At 49.7% G+C, this 17,554-nt stretch overlaps 1 protein-coding gene across 5 annotated transcripts in view; it reads left to right on the forward strand.

The window, feature by feature from the left end:
- CTNND1 (catenin delta 1) overlaps positions 1-10,823 on the forward strand; it is a 55,688-nt gene extending 44,865 nt beyond the window's left edge. For 3 of the 5 annotated variants that reach the window (XM_026661154.2, XM_026661158.2, XM_026661160.2), the window contains 7 exons: positions 4,854-5,004; positions 5,454-5,646; positions 5,799-5,913; positions 7,188-7,275; positions 7,724-7,771; positions 8,011-8,111; positions 8,450-8,665. In XM_026661154.2, the coding sequence (XP_026516939.1) occupies positions 4,854-5,004; positions 5,454-5,646; positions 5,799-5,913; positions 7,188-7,275; positions 7,724-7,771; positions 8,011-8,111; positions 8,450-8,665 (912 nt within the window). Of the gene's footprint in view, positions 1-4,853; positions 5,005-5,453; positions 5,647-5,798; positions 5,914-7,187; positions 7,276-7,723; positions 7,772-8,010; positions 8,112-8,449; positions 8,666-8,765 lie in introns of those variants that run through there. The other 2 variants (XM_026661156.1, XM_026661157.1) reach the window with 2 other exon arrangements.
- Positions 10,824-17,554: the final 6,731 nt, after the last annotated feature.

The raw sequence follows: 17,554 nt of genomic DNA on the forward strand, positions 1-17,554 counted from the left end.
CTCCCTAGTGGTGGAAGCTGTCAATCACCGCAGCAAGCAACCCCAGTTCTGTTCCACACAGGACAAGGAACAAAAAAGATTAGACCTCTTTGGTCGTAAAATATACTCCTCAGCCCCACTCCAATTCAGGGTGGTGAACTATTCTGCCCTCTTGGCAAATTATGACTTCTCTAATTATGGCAAACTGCAGGAATTCTTGGAGGATCTTCCTGAAGATAAACGTCCCCAGCTCAAGGCCATCATGACCAAGGGACAGATAATGGCTCGCACGGCTCTACAGGCCTCAATGGATGTGGCAGACACAGCCGCACAAACAACTGCCACAGCAGTAGTGATGCGCAGAGCATCCTCGTTGCAGGCATCGGGAATCCTGAAAGAACTACAGCTGAAGGTGAAGACCTTCCCTTTGACAGCGAAAAGCTCTTTTACTCTAAAAACAGATGAGGTTTACATACAATAAAGGACTCTCAGGCCACATTACGTACCTTAGGCATATACACCCTACCTAACAAACGATGCCGATACACACCATATCAAAGAAAAAGACGCATCTTTTCACCCCCAACAACAGTGGCATTTTGACCATAATCAGAATAAACAACGTCCTCAAAGACAGAGCCCCGCAACATCAGGCCCCGTCTTCTCAATCATCCATAACCAAACCTCAGTTTTGAAGTCTTGGTCGAGAGTCTGAATGACCTCCCCCAGACTAAGCGCTATCGGACACTCTTGCCACGGCTTACGCCCATATTACCACACTTTGACAGCTATAACAATGGACCAATGGGTACTGGAGATCATAAGATCTGGTTATGCTCTCCCATTTCTCTCCATACCACCCACTCTCCCCCTTTCCCTGTACCTCTTCAGAGACCCCTCTCACGAGCACCTCCTACAACAGGAAGTGGACCACCTCCTGTATCTGGGTGCTGTGGAACGAGTTCCAAATCAATACAAAGGGAAGGGTTTCTACACAAACTATTTCCTCACCAAAAAGAAAAGCAGTGGATGGAAACCCATCTTAGATCTCCGGAAGGTAAACAAATTTGTCCACAACCGCAGTTCAAAATGGTCACATTAGCCACAATCATACCAGCACTAGACAGGGGGACTGGTTTTCAGCCCTTGACCTTCAAGATGCATATTTTCATATCACCATACATCTGGCCCACAGACGATTCTTGAGGTTCACAGGAGGATCCAACCACTACCAGTACAGAGTCCTACCCTTCGGCCTCTCCACTGTCCCTCGAGTTTTTTTTCAAAAACACTCGCGGTCGTAGCTGCACACTTCAGCACCCCTCTGTGTTGTATCTTCCCGTACTTGGATGACTGCCTATTGAAAGGTATGACCTGGGAGGAGGCGACACACATGGTACAAATAACCATAGAGCTGTTCCATAAACTGGGGTTGCAGATAAATTCAAAGAAATCTACTCTAACCCCGACACAACACCTGGAGTTCATAGGCACCTACCTCGACTCTGTACAAACCAAGGCAATACTACCAAACCACAGGTTCATGACAATGAACACTCATTTCCACGATCACCACAAGTCCACAAACATCTGTGAGGACTTGCCTTCAGCTCCTGGGACATATGGGGGGCACGACTTTCGTCGTAAGGCACACAAGATTCCACATGCACTGTCTTCAGGGCTGGCTGAGCACTGTGTATATGCCCAGCAAACACAACCTAAGCAAGAGTCACATTGCCTCCAAAGGTCCTCACATCTCTACACTGGTGGATGAAACCAGAAAATGTTTGTACGGGCATCCCCTTTCAACAGGACCTTCCATCACTATCACAATAGATGCATCCCTGATAGGTTGGGGCGCTGATTTGGACCAGCACATCATATAGGGCAAGTGGAGGGAGGGATCGCTCAGTGGTTGAGCATTGGCCTGCTAAACCCAGGGTTGTGAGTGCAATCCTTGAGGGGGCCATTTAGGGAACTGGGGTAAAAATCTGTCTGGGGATTGGCCCTGCTTTGAGCAGGGGGTTGGACTAGATGACCTCCTGAGGTCCCTTCCAACACTGATATTCTATGGTCGGTGATGGAAACTCAACTTCACATCAACCTCCTAGAGCTCAGAGCAGTACACAACGCATGCCGTGACTTCCTGCCAATCCTACAGAACAAATCAATTCACATACTAACCGACAACATCACATGCATGCTCTATATCTATTGACAAGGAGGAGCTTGCTCCCACTCTCTAGGCACAGAAGCCCTGAACTTATGGAATTGGTGTATCCGCAACAACATAAACATCACGGCAATCTTACCAACCGGGGTGCCGGAACACAACAGCAGACACTTCTCAGAGGAACACAAATGGGAAATACATGAATGTCCTCAATGATATTCCAGAAATGGGGCTAACCAATAGTGCCCTCTCTTCTGCTCCAGAGCAGGTCTAACACCCAAATAGTTAGGGGATGCCTTCCTCATATTGTGGAACGCATCACTCCTGTATGCATTCCTGCCGATACCTTTAATCTTGCGACTGATTCACAAGATACGGACCAACAGAGCACACATCCTGATTGTCCCCACCTGGCTCAGACTTGATTTCCCCTACCTGCTGTGCCTGGCAGTGTGTGCTCCACACACACTTGCCTTATGGGGGATCTTCTGTCACAGAAAAAGGGCCAAACACTCCATCCCAGTCCGGAGAAGTTCCACCTCAAGCATTGCTCCTATGTGGTTTCAAAATGGAGAACTAGACTTCAGAAAGAGTGAAACAGAGATTACTAAACAGCAGACGATCTACCACTAGAAATACTTGCCTCCAGAAGTGGAAGAGATTCTTGATGTGGTGCCAACAAAAACAAACAGATTTGGTCACGGCGCCTCTATCTACTATATTAGAATTCAAAGAATCTGTCTTGACCATAAGCTCAATTAAATTACATCTAGCAGCTGTTACAGCCTTTCACAATAAGACAGAGGGGACGTCAGCCTTCGCTCATCCAATTACGAGATGCTTCCTAGTGGGTATACAAAACATATATCCAGAAGTCCGACAACCTACACCACCATGGGACCTGAATCATGTACTCAAATGTCTCACCAGACCACCCTATGAGCCACTAGCAACCGGCCCTCTCCTACATATGTCAGTGAAGGTCGTGTTTCTGGTGGCCATCACATCAACCAGAAAAGTCAGCAAAATAGGGGCACTGATGGCTGAACCTCCCTACGCTGTAGTCACCAAAGACAAAATCATGCTACGACCTCACCTGAAATTATTGCCGAAAGTAGCTACATCCTTCCACATAAAGCAAATGATACTTACCCTCATTCTACCCTAAACCACGCAGGGATTCTCAGGAGGCTGCCCTCCACGCACTGGATGTCAGGTGAGCCATAGCATTCTGTTTAGACAGAACCAAACCCTTCTGGAAATCACCTAGACTCTTTATCTCCACAACAGAACAATCAAAGGGTTGTGCAATATCGACCCAGGGACTAGCTAAATGGATCTCCACCTGTATCTGAACCTGCTACCAACTACACAATAAAGAGCATCCCTCAGGCGTCAGATCTCATTCTACACTTGCTATGGCTACATCAATAGCCTTCCTAAACAATGTCCCCTTGATCTAGAGCTAGAGAGAGAGCTGCCATCTGGGCATCAGAGCACACTTTTGCTAAACACTATGCCAGCACCCATGGTGCTATGTCAGACACCATAGTTGGCCTTACATGTGTAGTGGTTGAGAGCATGGTAACTCCGAAGCCCCTACCATCCACAGGGGGGCACTGTGGAGCATCCACAGGGCTACTACTCGAAGAAGTAGTTACTCACCTTGTGCAGTAACGGTAGTTCTTCAAGATGTGTCCCCGTGTGGATACTCCACTGCCCACCCTCCTCCCCTCTGCTTTGGCGTATTTGCTATCTGACTCTTCGGTGGTGAAGGAACGGAGGTGGGTCGGGTTGTGTGCGTGCTACAAGAGGCGCCAACGACACCGCGAGACAGCTGCTGCGTGCGCATGCCCCAACCAAGCACTGCTGCCTAAAATCTCTGATCTGCGGCGCAGGGATGCACCGACCCGTGGAGCATCCACAACTACTTCTGTGTCCCACAAAGGGGTGCTTAGTGTCTTTAATCTTGAGTCCCGCAGCTGTGAGTCAGATGCCGAAGGCCAGCTAAGCTAGTTATCTGCGCCTTTGCACAGCACATGCAAGACGCTGCTTCAAGCTGTCTGAATAACATAGCTTATTATGGGGCCTAGCTTCTTGGGGAGCCTCTGCTTTCCTTTTTCAGACTATTGACCCAGCATTAAATGCAACTTTCTCTAGTCCACGGTTGAGTTGCCCATAACTGCATAGTGGATTGTATTCTTGGCTCAAACTCTCTCTGGGACGGGAACTGTCCCTTGCCACATGTCTAGTACAGTGGACTCCTGAGTTGGTTGAGGCCTCTGCCATGCTCCCTGCAATACAAATGTCAGGCAATGGTCTCTCCAGCAGTGTATCCTGTCTCTGATGTGGTCACACTAGCTGTGTCAGATGAAGGTGTGAGAAGCGCCATAATGGACACTTCTGCTCGGTTGTAGTATTGCATTGATTAGGCTGTTGGGGCGCATTGCCCACCTTGGTAGCATCTAGTGTTGGCTGTTCAATACCAGACTGCTTGGGTGGGATGATTCCTGTAGGCCTCCTGGGGAGGACCCTCCTTGCTTAGTGTTGGGGGAGGGAGGGAGTGACTCAGTGGAAGCATGTATGGGGCTGGGTGCCAGCCCTAGAGATAGAAGTGGGGGAAGGCATAATGCTGTCAGTGGGGACCGGTCCTCTGCCTTCTCTTGTAACCCCGTGGCACCCTGCTCTCGTCCCCCCGCAGTATGGCCGGTACATCCGTTCGGCGCTGCGCCAGGAAAAGGGGCTCTCTGCTGTCGCTGATCTCCTGACCCACGACAGTGAGCGGGTGGTGAAAGCAGCATCCGGCGCCTTGCGTAACCTGGCAGTGGATTCCCGCAACAAAGAACTGATAGGTAAGAGCTGTGGAGGCAATGTCTGCTCTGTAGCTGCTCCCCTCCCCCACCCCCAACTGCACTCCACTCAGAGGGCATGTCTTGTCTCTGCATCAGCCAGGAGTTGTCATGGTTCTTGCTTGTTGCTCTTGCCACCTCAAGGGTACTGTGATGCCCCTCGTTCCTCTGGAAACTGCAGACTTCTGTTCCATTCCTCTGACCGCAATCACGTCTAACATGAGGCAGGGGGTGCTGTGCTATCTTCCAGAATGCCTCCAGTAGGCTTTGTGGAGGAAGGGGGAAAGGCATCAGAACCAAGAATCACCAAACACTTCTGTCCATCCCGGATGATCCTCTCGACTCATCTTCCCTCCTGCGTGGCTCTCCCAATTCATCTGGCTGCTTAGTGTTCCTCATGCCTTCTGATCCAGTTGTGACTGACCTGATTCTCCCACCTGCCCCCACTCCAGGTAAACATGCCATCCCCAACCTAGTGAAGAACCTGCCAGGCGGGCAGCAGACCCCAGCCAAGAACCTGTCTGAGGACACGGTGGTGTCGATCCTGAACACCATCAACGAGGTCATTGTGGACAATTTGGAGGCCGCCAAAAAACTGCGTGAGACTCAGGGCATCGAGAAGCTGGTGCTGATCAACAAATCTGGGTAGGTGTGTCCCAGGGGAAGGATATGCTGGAAGCTTGCCTGAGACTTCCTGCCCCCTTTCTCCCCACCCTCTGTCTTTTCATGCATGACTCCAGAGGGGACTGGATATTACCCCGTACTGCATCTTCACATTCTTGTCTTGCTCTTTCCAGGAACAGATCAGAGAGGGAAGTCCGAGCCGCTGCCCTTGTCTTGCAGACAATTTGGGGGTATAAGGAACTGCGGAAGCCACTGGAGAAGGAAGGATGGAAGAAATCTGACTTCCAGGTACCTGAGGTGACTGGGAGGTTGTTGGTGAGGGGTCATTGGCTTTCAGAGGGTGGGAAGAGACAAGGTTCGTATTTGGAACTCCACTGGACCTTTTAGCATGTTTCTAATAATGCTTCATGTTTAGACTCCTTCCCTGTTGCTGATGAGCAGTGGGCAACCTTCTGGACACAAGCTGGCCCTGCCCTCCTGGTGCCCCCAGTAGCCCTGCTGCCTCATGGTGGGCCAAAATCCTAGCTGTGTTTATATAAAATCCTGGAGAGGAAGGCCATCCTGTGGCTAAGGTGCTGGCCTGGGACTCTGGACATCTGGGTTCAGTTCCCAGCTCTCCTTGTGTGACCTTCGGCAAGTCATGTGGGGCCAGTTACTTGGAAGCCAGCAGCTCCCATTCTCAGTGCGGCTGGGAAGGTTCTTGTTTTCAATAGATACTGTTGGGTGCTGAGAACTCCGGACAATCTGGCTACTTTTCTAGGAACGGATCTTAGAATTCTGGCTTTAATCCCTGTCAGATTCCCATTTGATAGATGGGGATGGGCACGTCCTGCCTTTCCATGGGGCTTCATGATTAGTGTGAGATCAGTATCTGAGGTGCTCAGATACTGGATCCCACATACACATGCAAGTTCCTAGATGGCACTAAACTTCCCCCTTGATAGACAGCTATTCTCACAGCTCCTTGCAGAAGAGTCAAAATGCAAAGAAGCTTATTCACCAGGCCAAATCCTGTCTTCCACTGCATATTGAACCTCTCCTGTCAGCGGCACCCAGACTTCCCTGGGATGGGCTTGACCTCTCTTCAGGCCTTCAGACGCTAGAGGGCAGCACACTTGGATCAGTCCAGATTCTGCTATTGCTGAGCTCCAGCTGTAGAGGCCTAGGTATCTTGGTGTCGCAGGCTAAGGCCTGGTCTACACTAACACCCCAATTCGATCTAAGGTACGCAACTTCAGCTACGTGAATAACGTAGCTGAAGTCGACATACCTTAGTTCGAATTTACCGCGGTTCAGACGCGGTCCACACGCGGCAGGCAGGCTCCCCCGTCGACTCTGCGGTACTCCTCTCGCCGAGGTGGAGTACCGCAGTCGACGGCGAGCACTTCCTGGTTCGACTTATCGCGTCCAGACCAGACGCGATAAATCGAACCCGGAAGTTCGATTGCCAGCCATCGAACTACCGCGATAGTGTAGACCTGGCCTAAGAGACCTATGTGTGTGTGATCTAGCAACTGGGATGTGTGGGGTCATGGATGTTACAGGCCCCTCTCCTGTTTCAGGTGAATCTAAACAATGCCTCTCGGAGCCAGGGAGGTAACTCGTTCGATGACAGCACCTTGCCCCTCATTGACAGGAACCAAAAAGCAGGTATGTCACGCCCTGTAGACAGCCGTGCAGCCCTCACAAGTCCAGTCATACCTGCTGACCCCCTATGTTCAGATTGCTTCAGTTGCTCTTGCTGCAAAACCCAACGTGTTGTCCAGTGCAGTTAGTGGGCTCCGTGTTCCAAGAGCTGACTCTGCACCTCACTCTTGGTGGTTTCACTGGGAGCTGTTTGGAGCACAGACATTGTCAGAGGTGTTGAGCAAACGTAACAGTCCATGGGTTAGACTGAGAACGTAGCTGGTGTTTGTAAAGGCCCTATAGCATCTTGCATTGGGTTTGTGAGCCAGCTGACTTCACCGCAGGCTTAGGTAATTCTTGCCTGCCTGAGTGAGCCCAAACAATGAACCAGCTTATCTGCTGCCTGAGAGTTTGCCTGGCTGGGTGAGTACCCTTGAGGCTGGTGTCTGAAACTCCCGTCCTTTCCCTCTAGATAAGAAATCCTCCCGAGAGGAGATCCAGATGAGCAACATGGGACCAGGTAAGAAACTGGCAGCTGGCTTATGGCACAGACACACAGACTAGAGTATGTGGGGATCTGCCTAGAACATGTCCTGCTGCTTAGATCTCAGCTAACACTGGCGAGGGAGGGAATGTGTAAAGGGTCAGGAAAATCATTGTAAATAGCTCTTGACCGGCACTACCAGCTTCATGCAGCCTAAACTCCCAGCTGCTAGTTGGAGGGGTCTGTCTCACTTGCCATGTGTCCTCCTAATCCAGACAACAACTACACCACACTGGAGGAGAGAGACCACAATAGGACCCTAGACCGGTCTGGAGACCTGGGCGACGTGGAGCCGCTGAAGGGAGCACCGTTGATGGTAAGACCTGCTACCCCTCTCGAGTCTCCTTAGTCCCCTGCTACTTCTGCTCTGCTCTCCTGAATCCCAGAAACCTGGGGCAGGTGGGGAGGGAAGGGCTCTGGACCTAGGTGGTCAGGACAGGCAAACTGGAAGAGGGATACTTGTTGGCCTCTGTGTTGGAAGGAGCCAAGGAGAGAACCCAGGCTGTGTCAGATGACTCTGCTTTACTGCTCTGCCCTATCTGCTGCCTTGGACAGTCCCCGTCTTCCCCCTCAACCCATCAAGCTCAGCGTCCCTTTTCCCCTTCCTGTGTCTTGCATCCTTCCCCACACCCCACTAACAATGTGTGTCTGTAGGAGGATGAAAGGCAGGATTCCCTGCATGAGGAGGATGACGACCTGTTGGCTTATCCCCCTATGGTATGTTCCAGACTCGCTTTGAGTCTCCTGCTCATGTACAGCAGGAAGCTGGAGGATAACCTTCTTGGGCAATCTAGTGGTGCTTGGCCAGTCAAATCATACTCTATTCCAGATCCCAATCACTTGCTGATCCGTGACCATAATCTACCTTGATTTGTTTTGCTTGGTGTGCATTGTGCTCCTGCTTGGTGACAACTCCTCTCCCCCCCCGGTGCTAACCTTTTCTCCTCTCTCTCTCTCTCTCTCTCCACAGCAGAAGATCTAGTCTCCTCCCTGCCTCCGCTCAGTTTGGGTTTATAGTATGTTATATACAACTCTTTCTTTGTGGTGGAATGGACTGATTTTTACCTTACTTTTGCTGGACTCTTTTTGTGCCAACTACCCAGCCAAATGATTGGCCCTCTGCACCCCTTCTGCCTGGGGGTGGGGGACATCCGGACAGGGCCCCCTCACTCCCTTCTGTAGACGGCTGCCCCTCGATCCTTGGACGCCTTTTTATCTTTCCTTCCAAGAGCAACTTCTGCAGACCAAATACTTCTGAGGGATCTCACTGGAGCGACTAAGGCAGGCTCTTCAAGGAACTCCTCCTCTGACGCCACAATCTCCTGCTGCACTCACAGCGCAAGGTGGATCTCAGTGGAGCCCTGTTGTACTGGGATTGCTTTTCCTTTAAGAGACATCAGCTCTGCTCCTGGAGGCAGGGGTCCAAGTCCACCGCTGCCTCTTAGCCTATAGAATATATTTTTGTGTGTGATCACTTTGCAACAAAGGATGCTGGGAATACAGGAACATTCCAGGCAGTGGTGATGGGAGGGGTAGGGACTGGCAGTTGCTGGGAGGGGGAAATCGCAATACTCCTGTCTCATGATTGATTGCATTTGGATGCCAGATGGTGGTTGTGGGGAAGTCCTGTCCTGAGTGGACTTCTGTTTGGTTGGCCTATTGCCTCTTATATGGGGGAGGAGAGGTGTGTAAATGGATGTGCAAGGGTGGGGATTGGATCACTTTGCTTCCTACTCTGTAGTGGGGCCTGGGTGAGTGTTCATCCGGATGGGTTGTTCAGGGGCAGGTATTTGAGAGAGGAGCCAGCTTGGGAGACAGTGGCGAGGGATGTGAGGGAGAAGATCCTGGTATGTAGCAGGGGCAGGGCTGGCTCTCCGATGGGAAGAGGGTGTCGGGTTTTTTAAGAGATGCACTGTTTCGTTAACTGTCCTAAGTCTGAAAGGTGCCATGGCTTGGGGTATGCTGGGAGGAGGGGGGTGATGGATTGGGACGGGTGGTGATAGGAAGCAAAAACTGGCTTGGAACTACTATCCCCATCCCATACACATTGGGTGAATGCAGCAGTGTCTGTCGGTCTCTCGACACGTGCCTTTCTTTGCCACTGTGAAACAGTTTCTTCCAACTCGTAGGCCCGCTCGCCTGGTAGAGGAGGAGGAGGTGTGTGTTTGGATTCAAGGAGTTGGGGATCTCTGGCATAGACTAGCTTCTGCTCTCCTCCCCACTTGGGGTTCTGGCCTTACTGTGTTGATACCTCCCCTGGACACAAGGGGTAGCTGGATTCCCAGGAATGTTTGGGTTGTGGGGATAAGTAGGGGCTTCTCTGTCCTACCTAAATCCTCATTGCAGTGAGGTGGGGAAGGGAGAGCATTGTCAGCCTGCACATAATGGGATTGCCTGCTGAGACTGGGAAGCTTCAGGGACTTAGGTGGGAACACCAAGTGGTCTTGGCCTCCCCACCCCATTCAGCCAGGTGGAAGGGGAAACCATGGGTGCTCTGATGAAGGGGGTGTGTCTTTGCCTCCCCATGGAAGACGTTCCTAGCCCCTCTTCTGCATACAGTGCAACTGTAAGCCTCCCCTTAAGGCCACAAACTGGACCTGGATTGCTCTAGTCTTGTGTGCTCAAATGGGATTCTCATTTTCCCCCCACTGTGCATGCACTACACAAGGGAGAAGGTCTGGGCTGGGAGATCTCTGTGCCTCTCTAACCCCACCTTTGTCGCTTCCAGCCTTTTTCCCTTGGAAGGGACTGAAGTACAAATCCAAGCTGTCTTTCTGGGGTCTAACTCTTATGTATGTAAAACACTAATTCCTTTTTTAATTCCAGATGAACCAAAAACTCCTCCTTTCCCCCACAGACTGCTTTAGCACCTGCAGCGGGGAACCAATAACTGACTATTTTGCTCTCTTCTGCACCCCTTGTTGTGGGGTGCGGGGAACCTGTTCTTTGTCTGATTCCTGCGCGCGCTCTTGTAATGCTTTTAAAACAAAATGATTTTTTTATATAAATAAAGTTTTTAAAGTGTGTATCTGGGGAAAGTGGAGTCGCTCCTTCAGAACTGGCTGGAGGCAAGTGCCAGGGTAAGACAAACCAGTGAGGGGCTGCTCCTCTGGTAGGACCATGGAAGGCATTTATCCAGTATTCTAACTCCCAATTAAAATTGACTGAGAAGCTCAGATGCTACAGTATTTGATCCTCACGCACCCCTGTGAGGTAAGGCCATGCTGTTTATCCCTATTGTACAGGTGGGAGGAACTGAGGCACGGACTAAGGGACTTGCCTAAGATCACACAAGGAGGCTGTGGCAGGTAAGGGAGTTGAACTGGGGGGGTCTCCAAGTCCTAGGCTAGTGCCCTAAACACTGGGCCTATCCTTTGCTTGTATCTGCTACTGGTTTAATGAATGCCAAGGAATAGAGACCTTTATAGCAGAGATCCTAGATCCAATCCCCACCACTTGTCACTTAACAATGGTGGCAACATAGAACTGCTGCGCACATCAACACTGCTTTGGCCATAGGCCTAGCTGGTGTGGAACATTCCTAATTCACAAATCTCTCTGCTACTGCTCCCAGCAGCATGGACTCAGTACTTCCGAGAGATCTGCTAGAAAACTGGGCTTTGGTGCTTGAGGTCCTGGGTTCAAAACAGCTGGTGAGCCAGGCAGGAGTATTGCTAAAAGCAACATTTAGCATTTCACATCCATTTGAGCCCAAGCTCTTCACAGAAGTGGAGGAATATCTTCCTGTTACAGATGGAGAAACTGAGGCCCAGAGGCAAACAGACCTGCCCAAAGGTGCAGCATTAATTAGAGGTGGGCACAGAACCAGAGTCTGACTTTCACTCTAGGGTCTGCACCATTCCCCTGTTCAGCCTGGCTGTGCCCTGGGTGTAGTAGGGGCTACATTGCTAGTGTCCTCTCCAGTTGTGCCCCCTCAGCAGAAGAGTTGAGTTTGCCCAACAATGGATCACTTGCTGCTTGGTCACCCCTGAGCTTGCTTTCCATGCGCCATTGAGTGGTTCTCAGCTAGGATCTACTCGGCGGGTAGTGGTATGTGTGAGTATTCATGTTGCTTTCTAGGGTGTATGAGCCCTCTAGGGCAGCATAGGCCAGGGTGTTGCCACTACATTGAGCACCATAAGAACACTCCCTCTTGGCTACAAAAGAAGCACTTGTCAGCCCCGCTCAGTAGTATGGGCTGTGTTTTATCCCAGATTCCCATAGCAGCAGACCATCCACCTTCCACTGCTCCTCGTTTCACCCTCAACCCTGTAATCTAGGTGGCTGGGGCGAGTCCCCTTGCCAATAGTGGCAGTGCCCATGATCTGAGGCCTTTGGTGACAGCAGTCTTGACCACAAGCTGGCCCTTGTAATCCTCCCCCTGTGGGCAGTGAGGCATGGGTTGGTGGAGCTCTTCCCCAGGGACGTATTCCTTGGGCCAGTATCACGCCCCTGACTCCTGGGTCAGCCGTGGGGAAGCTGGGCTAGTTTGGTTGGCTGGCTGTTCAGTAAATGTTTACTCTGGACGCACACAGGGCTGGGTGCAGCCAGCTCTTTACATCACAGAAGATACTGCACTTCATAACCTACTAGACCAGACAGCTCCTGGACTCATTCTTAAGGGCATGACCACTAGCTAATAGCAAAGCTGCTCTCACAGTCCCCTCCCTCTCATACGGGTGAGGTTCAGCTCTTTCCATGAGTGACTCTAGTGCCAGTCCCAATTCTTGGCTCACTATGCCTCTCTCTGTCCACAGCCCTTCTGCTCTTCAATTTCCACAGGTTGCCCCTAGGTGGGGCGAACGCGTCCATGCACAGGAGCAATATAGTAACTGGAGTTCTGAACAGAAAACTCAGTTGCTCTTAATCCCCCCCCCCAAGTCTCTGAATAGCAGGCAACTGCCCCAGTGGGTTCTTTAAACAAAGCTATTACAAAAATGTCATTTGCAGTCACAATGCTGTTAATATGCAGTAGGCTTCTGCAACGGCCTCTGTTGGAAAACCAGCATTATGAGAGACACTATTTTAAATCCAGTTGGGGGTCCCTGACCTTGGTGCCCTGTAGCAACTGTGCTGGCCTCTTCTGTGATGTGAGTTGACAAGGAGCTAGACCCTGAGTCTCTCTTAGCTGGCTCCATCATCAACTTCCATGGTAAAATATTGAACTTAGAGCTGCTTCAATGGTTAAGCTGTTATTGAACTGATAGGGTGGGGGAGCAAAAAGCAAGGTCTAGCTTTGCAGCTGCATTGTAATCCCTTGGAGAGCAGTGACATGCTGAGTATGGAAGGTAACACTGCAGAACTCAAGGTTTGGCCTTAGCAGTTACGGTTCCTCCTTGTCTGACAGCGTGTTACGGAGCACAAAAGGTGGTGGCACACGTCCAGACTCCACTCTCAAACACGGGCCTTGCTCACTGGCCTGGAAGGTGGTGGTTGCCGACCGGAGTGATTGTGACCTGATTACATTCATTATGGATGAACTGCAGACAGTCCCAACCGCTAATATACTTGGTGCGGCTAAAGAGCCAGCTTCCCAAAGCAGAAGGCTATCGGCTTTGTGAACAAAAATTCAGATGGAAAAATGTGACCCAAAATTGGGAGTTAAGAATTTACTAGATGCCCAGAAAGTCACAATAGTGAGAGAACAACCCTGGTTAAAAGCCCATCCACTTTGAGAACTGAAGACCGCAATTAGAATTTTTATTTCTACATAACACATGGGGTCTGGGGGGAAAGTGATGGCAATTGCTACAAGCTAGAAATTAAAGGGTAGACAATTGATATTTGGAGGGGGCTAAAATGTTGGAGGTGGGGAACAATGAGAATCTTAGTGGTCCTTTAAACGTCTATTACCAGATGGAGACAGTAAATAGTTATTGAACATATCTGCCTTTTCTGCATCGCTATATATTTCTGGTCTGTATTTGGAAAGAAAGTGTCTTCACAAGTGAGGATAATGAACTACTTTCCAGTTCATTTGTAATTAGAGCTGGGTGTGAAAAACTTCCTCCTCTCATCCTATATTGGGACAGAGTCAATCTGTTTTGGATTAAAAAAAACAAACAAACTTGGTTTGAATCAACCAAAACATTGTTTTGATAATTTTCTAAAATGATTGACCATGGCTTCTGAAATTTTTAATCTGCTTAATTTTTTAAAGTCCTTTTAAATCAGAAAACTGATTTTTGTTTGTTTTATTTTGAAAATGTTAAATGGAGGCATTTTGACAATGCTGAAACTTCTTAAATGTTTAAGTCTAGACATTAGAATCATAGGACTGGAAGGGACCTCGAGAGGTCATCTAGTCCAGTCCCCTGCACTCGTGGTAGGACTAAGTATTATCTAGACCATCCCTGACAGGTGTTTGTCCAACCTGCTCTTAAAAATTTCCAATGATGGAGATTCCACAACCTCCCTAGGCAATTTATTTCAGTGCTTAACCACCCTGACAGAAAGCTTTTCATAATGACCAACCTAAGCCTCCCTTGCTACAATTTAAGCCCATTGCTGCTTGTCCTATCCTCAGAGGTTAAGAACAATTTTTCTCCCTCCACCTTGTAACCTTTTATGTACTTAAACTGTTATCATGTCCCCTCTGTCTTCTCCTTTCCAGACTAAACAAACCCAATTTTTTCAATATTCCTTCATAAGTCATGTTTTCTAGACCTTTAATCATTTTTGTTGCTCTTCTCTGGACTTTCTCCAATTTGTCCACATCTTTCCTGAAATGTGGTACCCAGAACTGGACACAATACTCCCAGTTGAGGCCTAATCAGCACGGAGTAAAGCAGAAGAATTACTTCTCGTGTCTTGCTTACAATACTCCTGCTAATACATCCCACAATCATTTTTTTTTTTTTTTTTTTTTTTTTTTAAGTGTTACACTGTTGACTCGTATTTAGCTTGTGGTCCACTATCTCCCCCCTCCCCCCCCGATCGGTTTCCGCAGTACTCCTTCTTAGGCAGTCACTTCCCATTTTGTATGTGTGCAACTGATTGTTCCTTCCTATGTGAAGTACTTTGCATTTGTTAAATTTCATCCTATTTACTTCACACCATTTCGAATTTTAATCCTATCCTTCAAAGCACTTGCAACCCCTCCCAGCTTGGTATTGTCTGCAAACTTTATAAGTGTACTCTCTATGCCATTATCTAAATCGGGTTCTCAACCTTTTTCTTTCTGAGCCCCCCCAACATGCTATTAAAAATTCCACGGCCCACCTGTTTTCTGCATATATAAGTCAGGGCCTGTGTTAGGGGTAGTAAGTGGGGCAGTTGCCTGGGGCCCCATGCCACAGGGGCCCCTGTGAAGCTAAGCTGCTCAGGCTTTGGCTTCAGCCCTGGGTGGTGGGGGCTCAAGGTCTCAGGCTTCAGCCCCATGAGGTGGGGCTGAAGCTTTCTGACCTGGGCCCCAGCGAGTCTAATGCTGGCCCTGCTTGGTGGACCCCCTGAAACCTGCTCATGGCCCTCTAGGGGACCCTGGACCCCTTGTTGAGAACCACTGTTCTAAATCATTGATGAAGATATTGAACAGACCCAGAACTGATCCCTGCAGGACCCCACTTGTTATGCCCTCCCAGCATGACTGTGAACCACTGATAACTACTCTCTGGAAACTGTTTTCCAACCAGTTATGCACCCATCTTCTAGTAGCTCCATCTAGATTGCTTTCCCCTAGTTTATGAGAGAGTCATGCGAGACAGTATCAAAAGCTTTACTAAAGTCAAGATATACCACGTCTACCGCTCCCCCCCCTCCCCCCATCCACAAGGCTTGTTACCCTGTCAGAGCGATCAGGTTGGTTTGACAAGATTTGTTCTTGACAAATCCACGCTGACTGTTACTTATCACCTTATTCTAGATGTTTGCAAATGGATTCCTTAATTATTTGCTCCATTAACTTTCTGGGTACAGAAGTTAAGCTGGCTGGTCTGTAATTCCCCAGGTTTGTCCTTATTTCCCTTTTTATAGATTGGCACTATATTTGCCCTTTTCCAGTCTTCCATGACTTTTTTCAGATATAATCGCTAATGACTCATCTCCTCAGTCAGCTCCTTGAATGTCCTAGGATGCATTTCATCAGGCCCTGGTGACTTGAAGGCATCTAACTTGTCTAAGTAACTTTTAACTTTATTCTTTTCCTATTTTAGCCTCTGGTCCAACCTCATTTTCACGGGCATTCCCTATGTTAGACGTCCAATCACCAACAACCTTCTTAGTGAAAAACTGAAACGAAGAAGTCATTAAGTACCTCTTCCATTTCCACATTTTCTGTTATTGTTTCTCTCCCCTCCCCCCCCCCCATTGACTAACAGGCCTACCCTGTCCTTGGTCTTCCTCTTGCTTCTAATGTATTTGTAGAAGGTTTTCTTGTTACCCTTTATGTCTCTAGCTAGTTTGATCTTGTTTTGTGCCTTGGCCTTTCTAATTTTGTCCCTACATACTTGTGTTATTTGTTTATATTCACCCTTTGTAATTTGATCAAAACCAACCCTTTCCTGTGAAAAATTTGATGGTTCTTCGAGTGCTTGTTCATGCTGGTTCCAATCAGGTGTGCGCGCCCTGCGTGCTCGGTCGTTGGAAACTTTTCCCTTAACAGCTCCCATCAGATTGGCTAGGGAGCCCCCTGGAGTGGCAACTTCATGGCGCTCAATATATGACCCTGCCGATCTGACCCCACCCCCCCTTCAATTCCTTCTTACTGTCCGTGGCCACCGTTGGAACTGCGTTCGCTTGCTTGCAAGTGCTCCCTTAGCCTAGGGTCTAGTTCTTTGTAGTTTTAGTTGTTAGGGCACGACTACACTACCCGCCGGATGGGCGGGTAGTGATCGATCTATCGGGGATCGATTTATCGTGTCTAGTGTAGACGTGATAAAATCGATCCCCGATCACTCTGCCGTCGACTCCGGAACTCCACCGCGGCGAGAGGCGGAAGTGGAGTCGACGGGAGAGCGGCAGCGGTCGACTCGCCGCCGCCGTCCTCACGGCCAGGTAAATCGACCTAAGGTACGCCAACTTCAGCTATGCTATTCGTGTAGCTGAAGTTGTGTATCTTAGGTCGACCCCCCCCCCCCCAGTGTAGACCTAGCCTTAGTTTAGTTAGTAGTAGTAATGATTGTTGACCGGGATCGTTTGTATCCCATCACCCCGCCTTGGGCTGGGGGGCATGCCACAAGCCCTGGGGTTTGTCTTGCGGTGTTTGCCGGAAGCCTATGCCAATAGTGATCCCCACGACTCGTGCCTTAGGTGTTTTGGGGAGGCGCATCAGTCAGAGCACTGTAAGATTTGCAAGGCTTTCAAGCCTAGATCCAAGAAGGAGCGGGACTTCCGTTTAAAACAACTATTGATGGAAGCCGCACTCGGTCCCATGGCACCGGACCGCCCAGCCTCGGGACCAAGTTCATCGGTGTGGAGTCCCCCGGCATCAGTCTGCGACTCAGTGCCGAAGAAGGACTCCAGTGGGAGAGACCCTTGGCACTGAAAATCCCTGGCACCGCAGCAAGGAGCAGTGCCCCGGCGCTGCTCCATGTCCCCGGTGCCACACAAGCAACATAAAACAGATGGGGGGCGCTCTCCTGAGAGGGCTGCGAGATCATCGGGGGATGCTGTGCGGCTCCCAAGGAAAGCCTTGGCCACCAAGCAGCAGGATTCTGTGCCTTTGACTCTGGCGCCCCAGGCAGTATTGAGTCTGCACTTAGTGACTCTCCGGCAGGGCAGTGCCTGGTGGAGGTGCTGGAGCCACCCTCCACCCTGGACACT

The sequence above is a fragment of the Terrapene carolina genome, unplaced genomic scaffold (genome assembly GCF_002925995.2).
Source record: "Terrapene carolina triunguis isolate 2854851 unplaced genomic scaffold, T_m_triunguis-2.0 Scaffold926, whole genome shotgun sequence".
NCBI lineage: Eukaryota > Metazoa > Chordata > Testudines > Emydidae > Terrapene > Terrapene triunguis.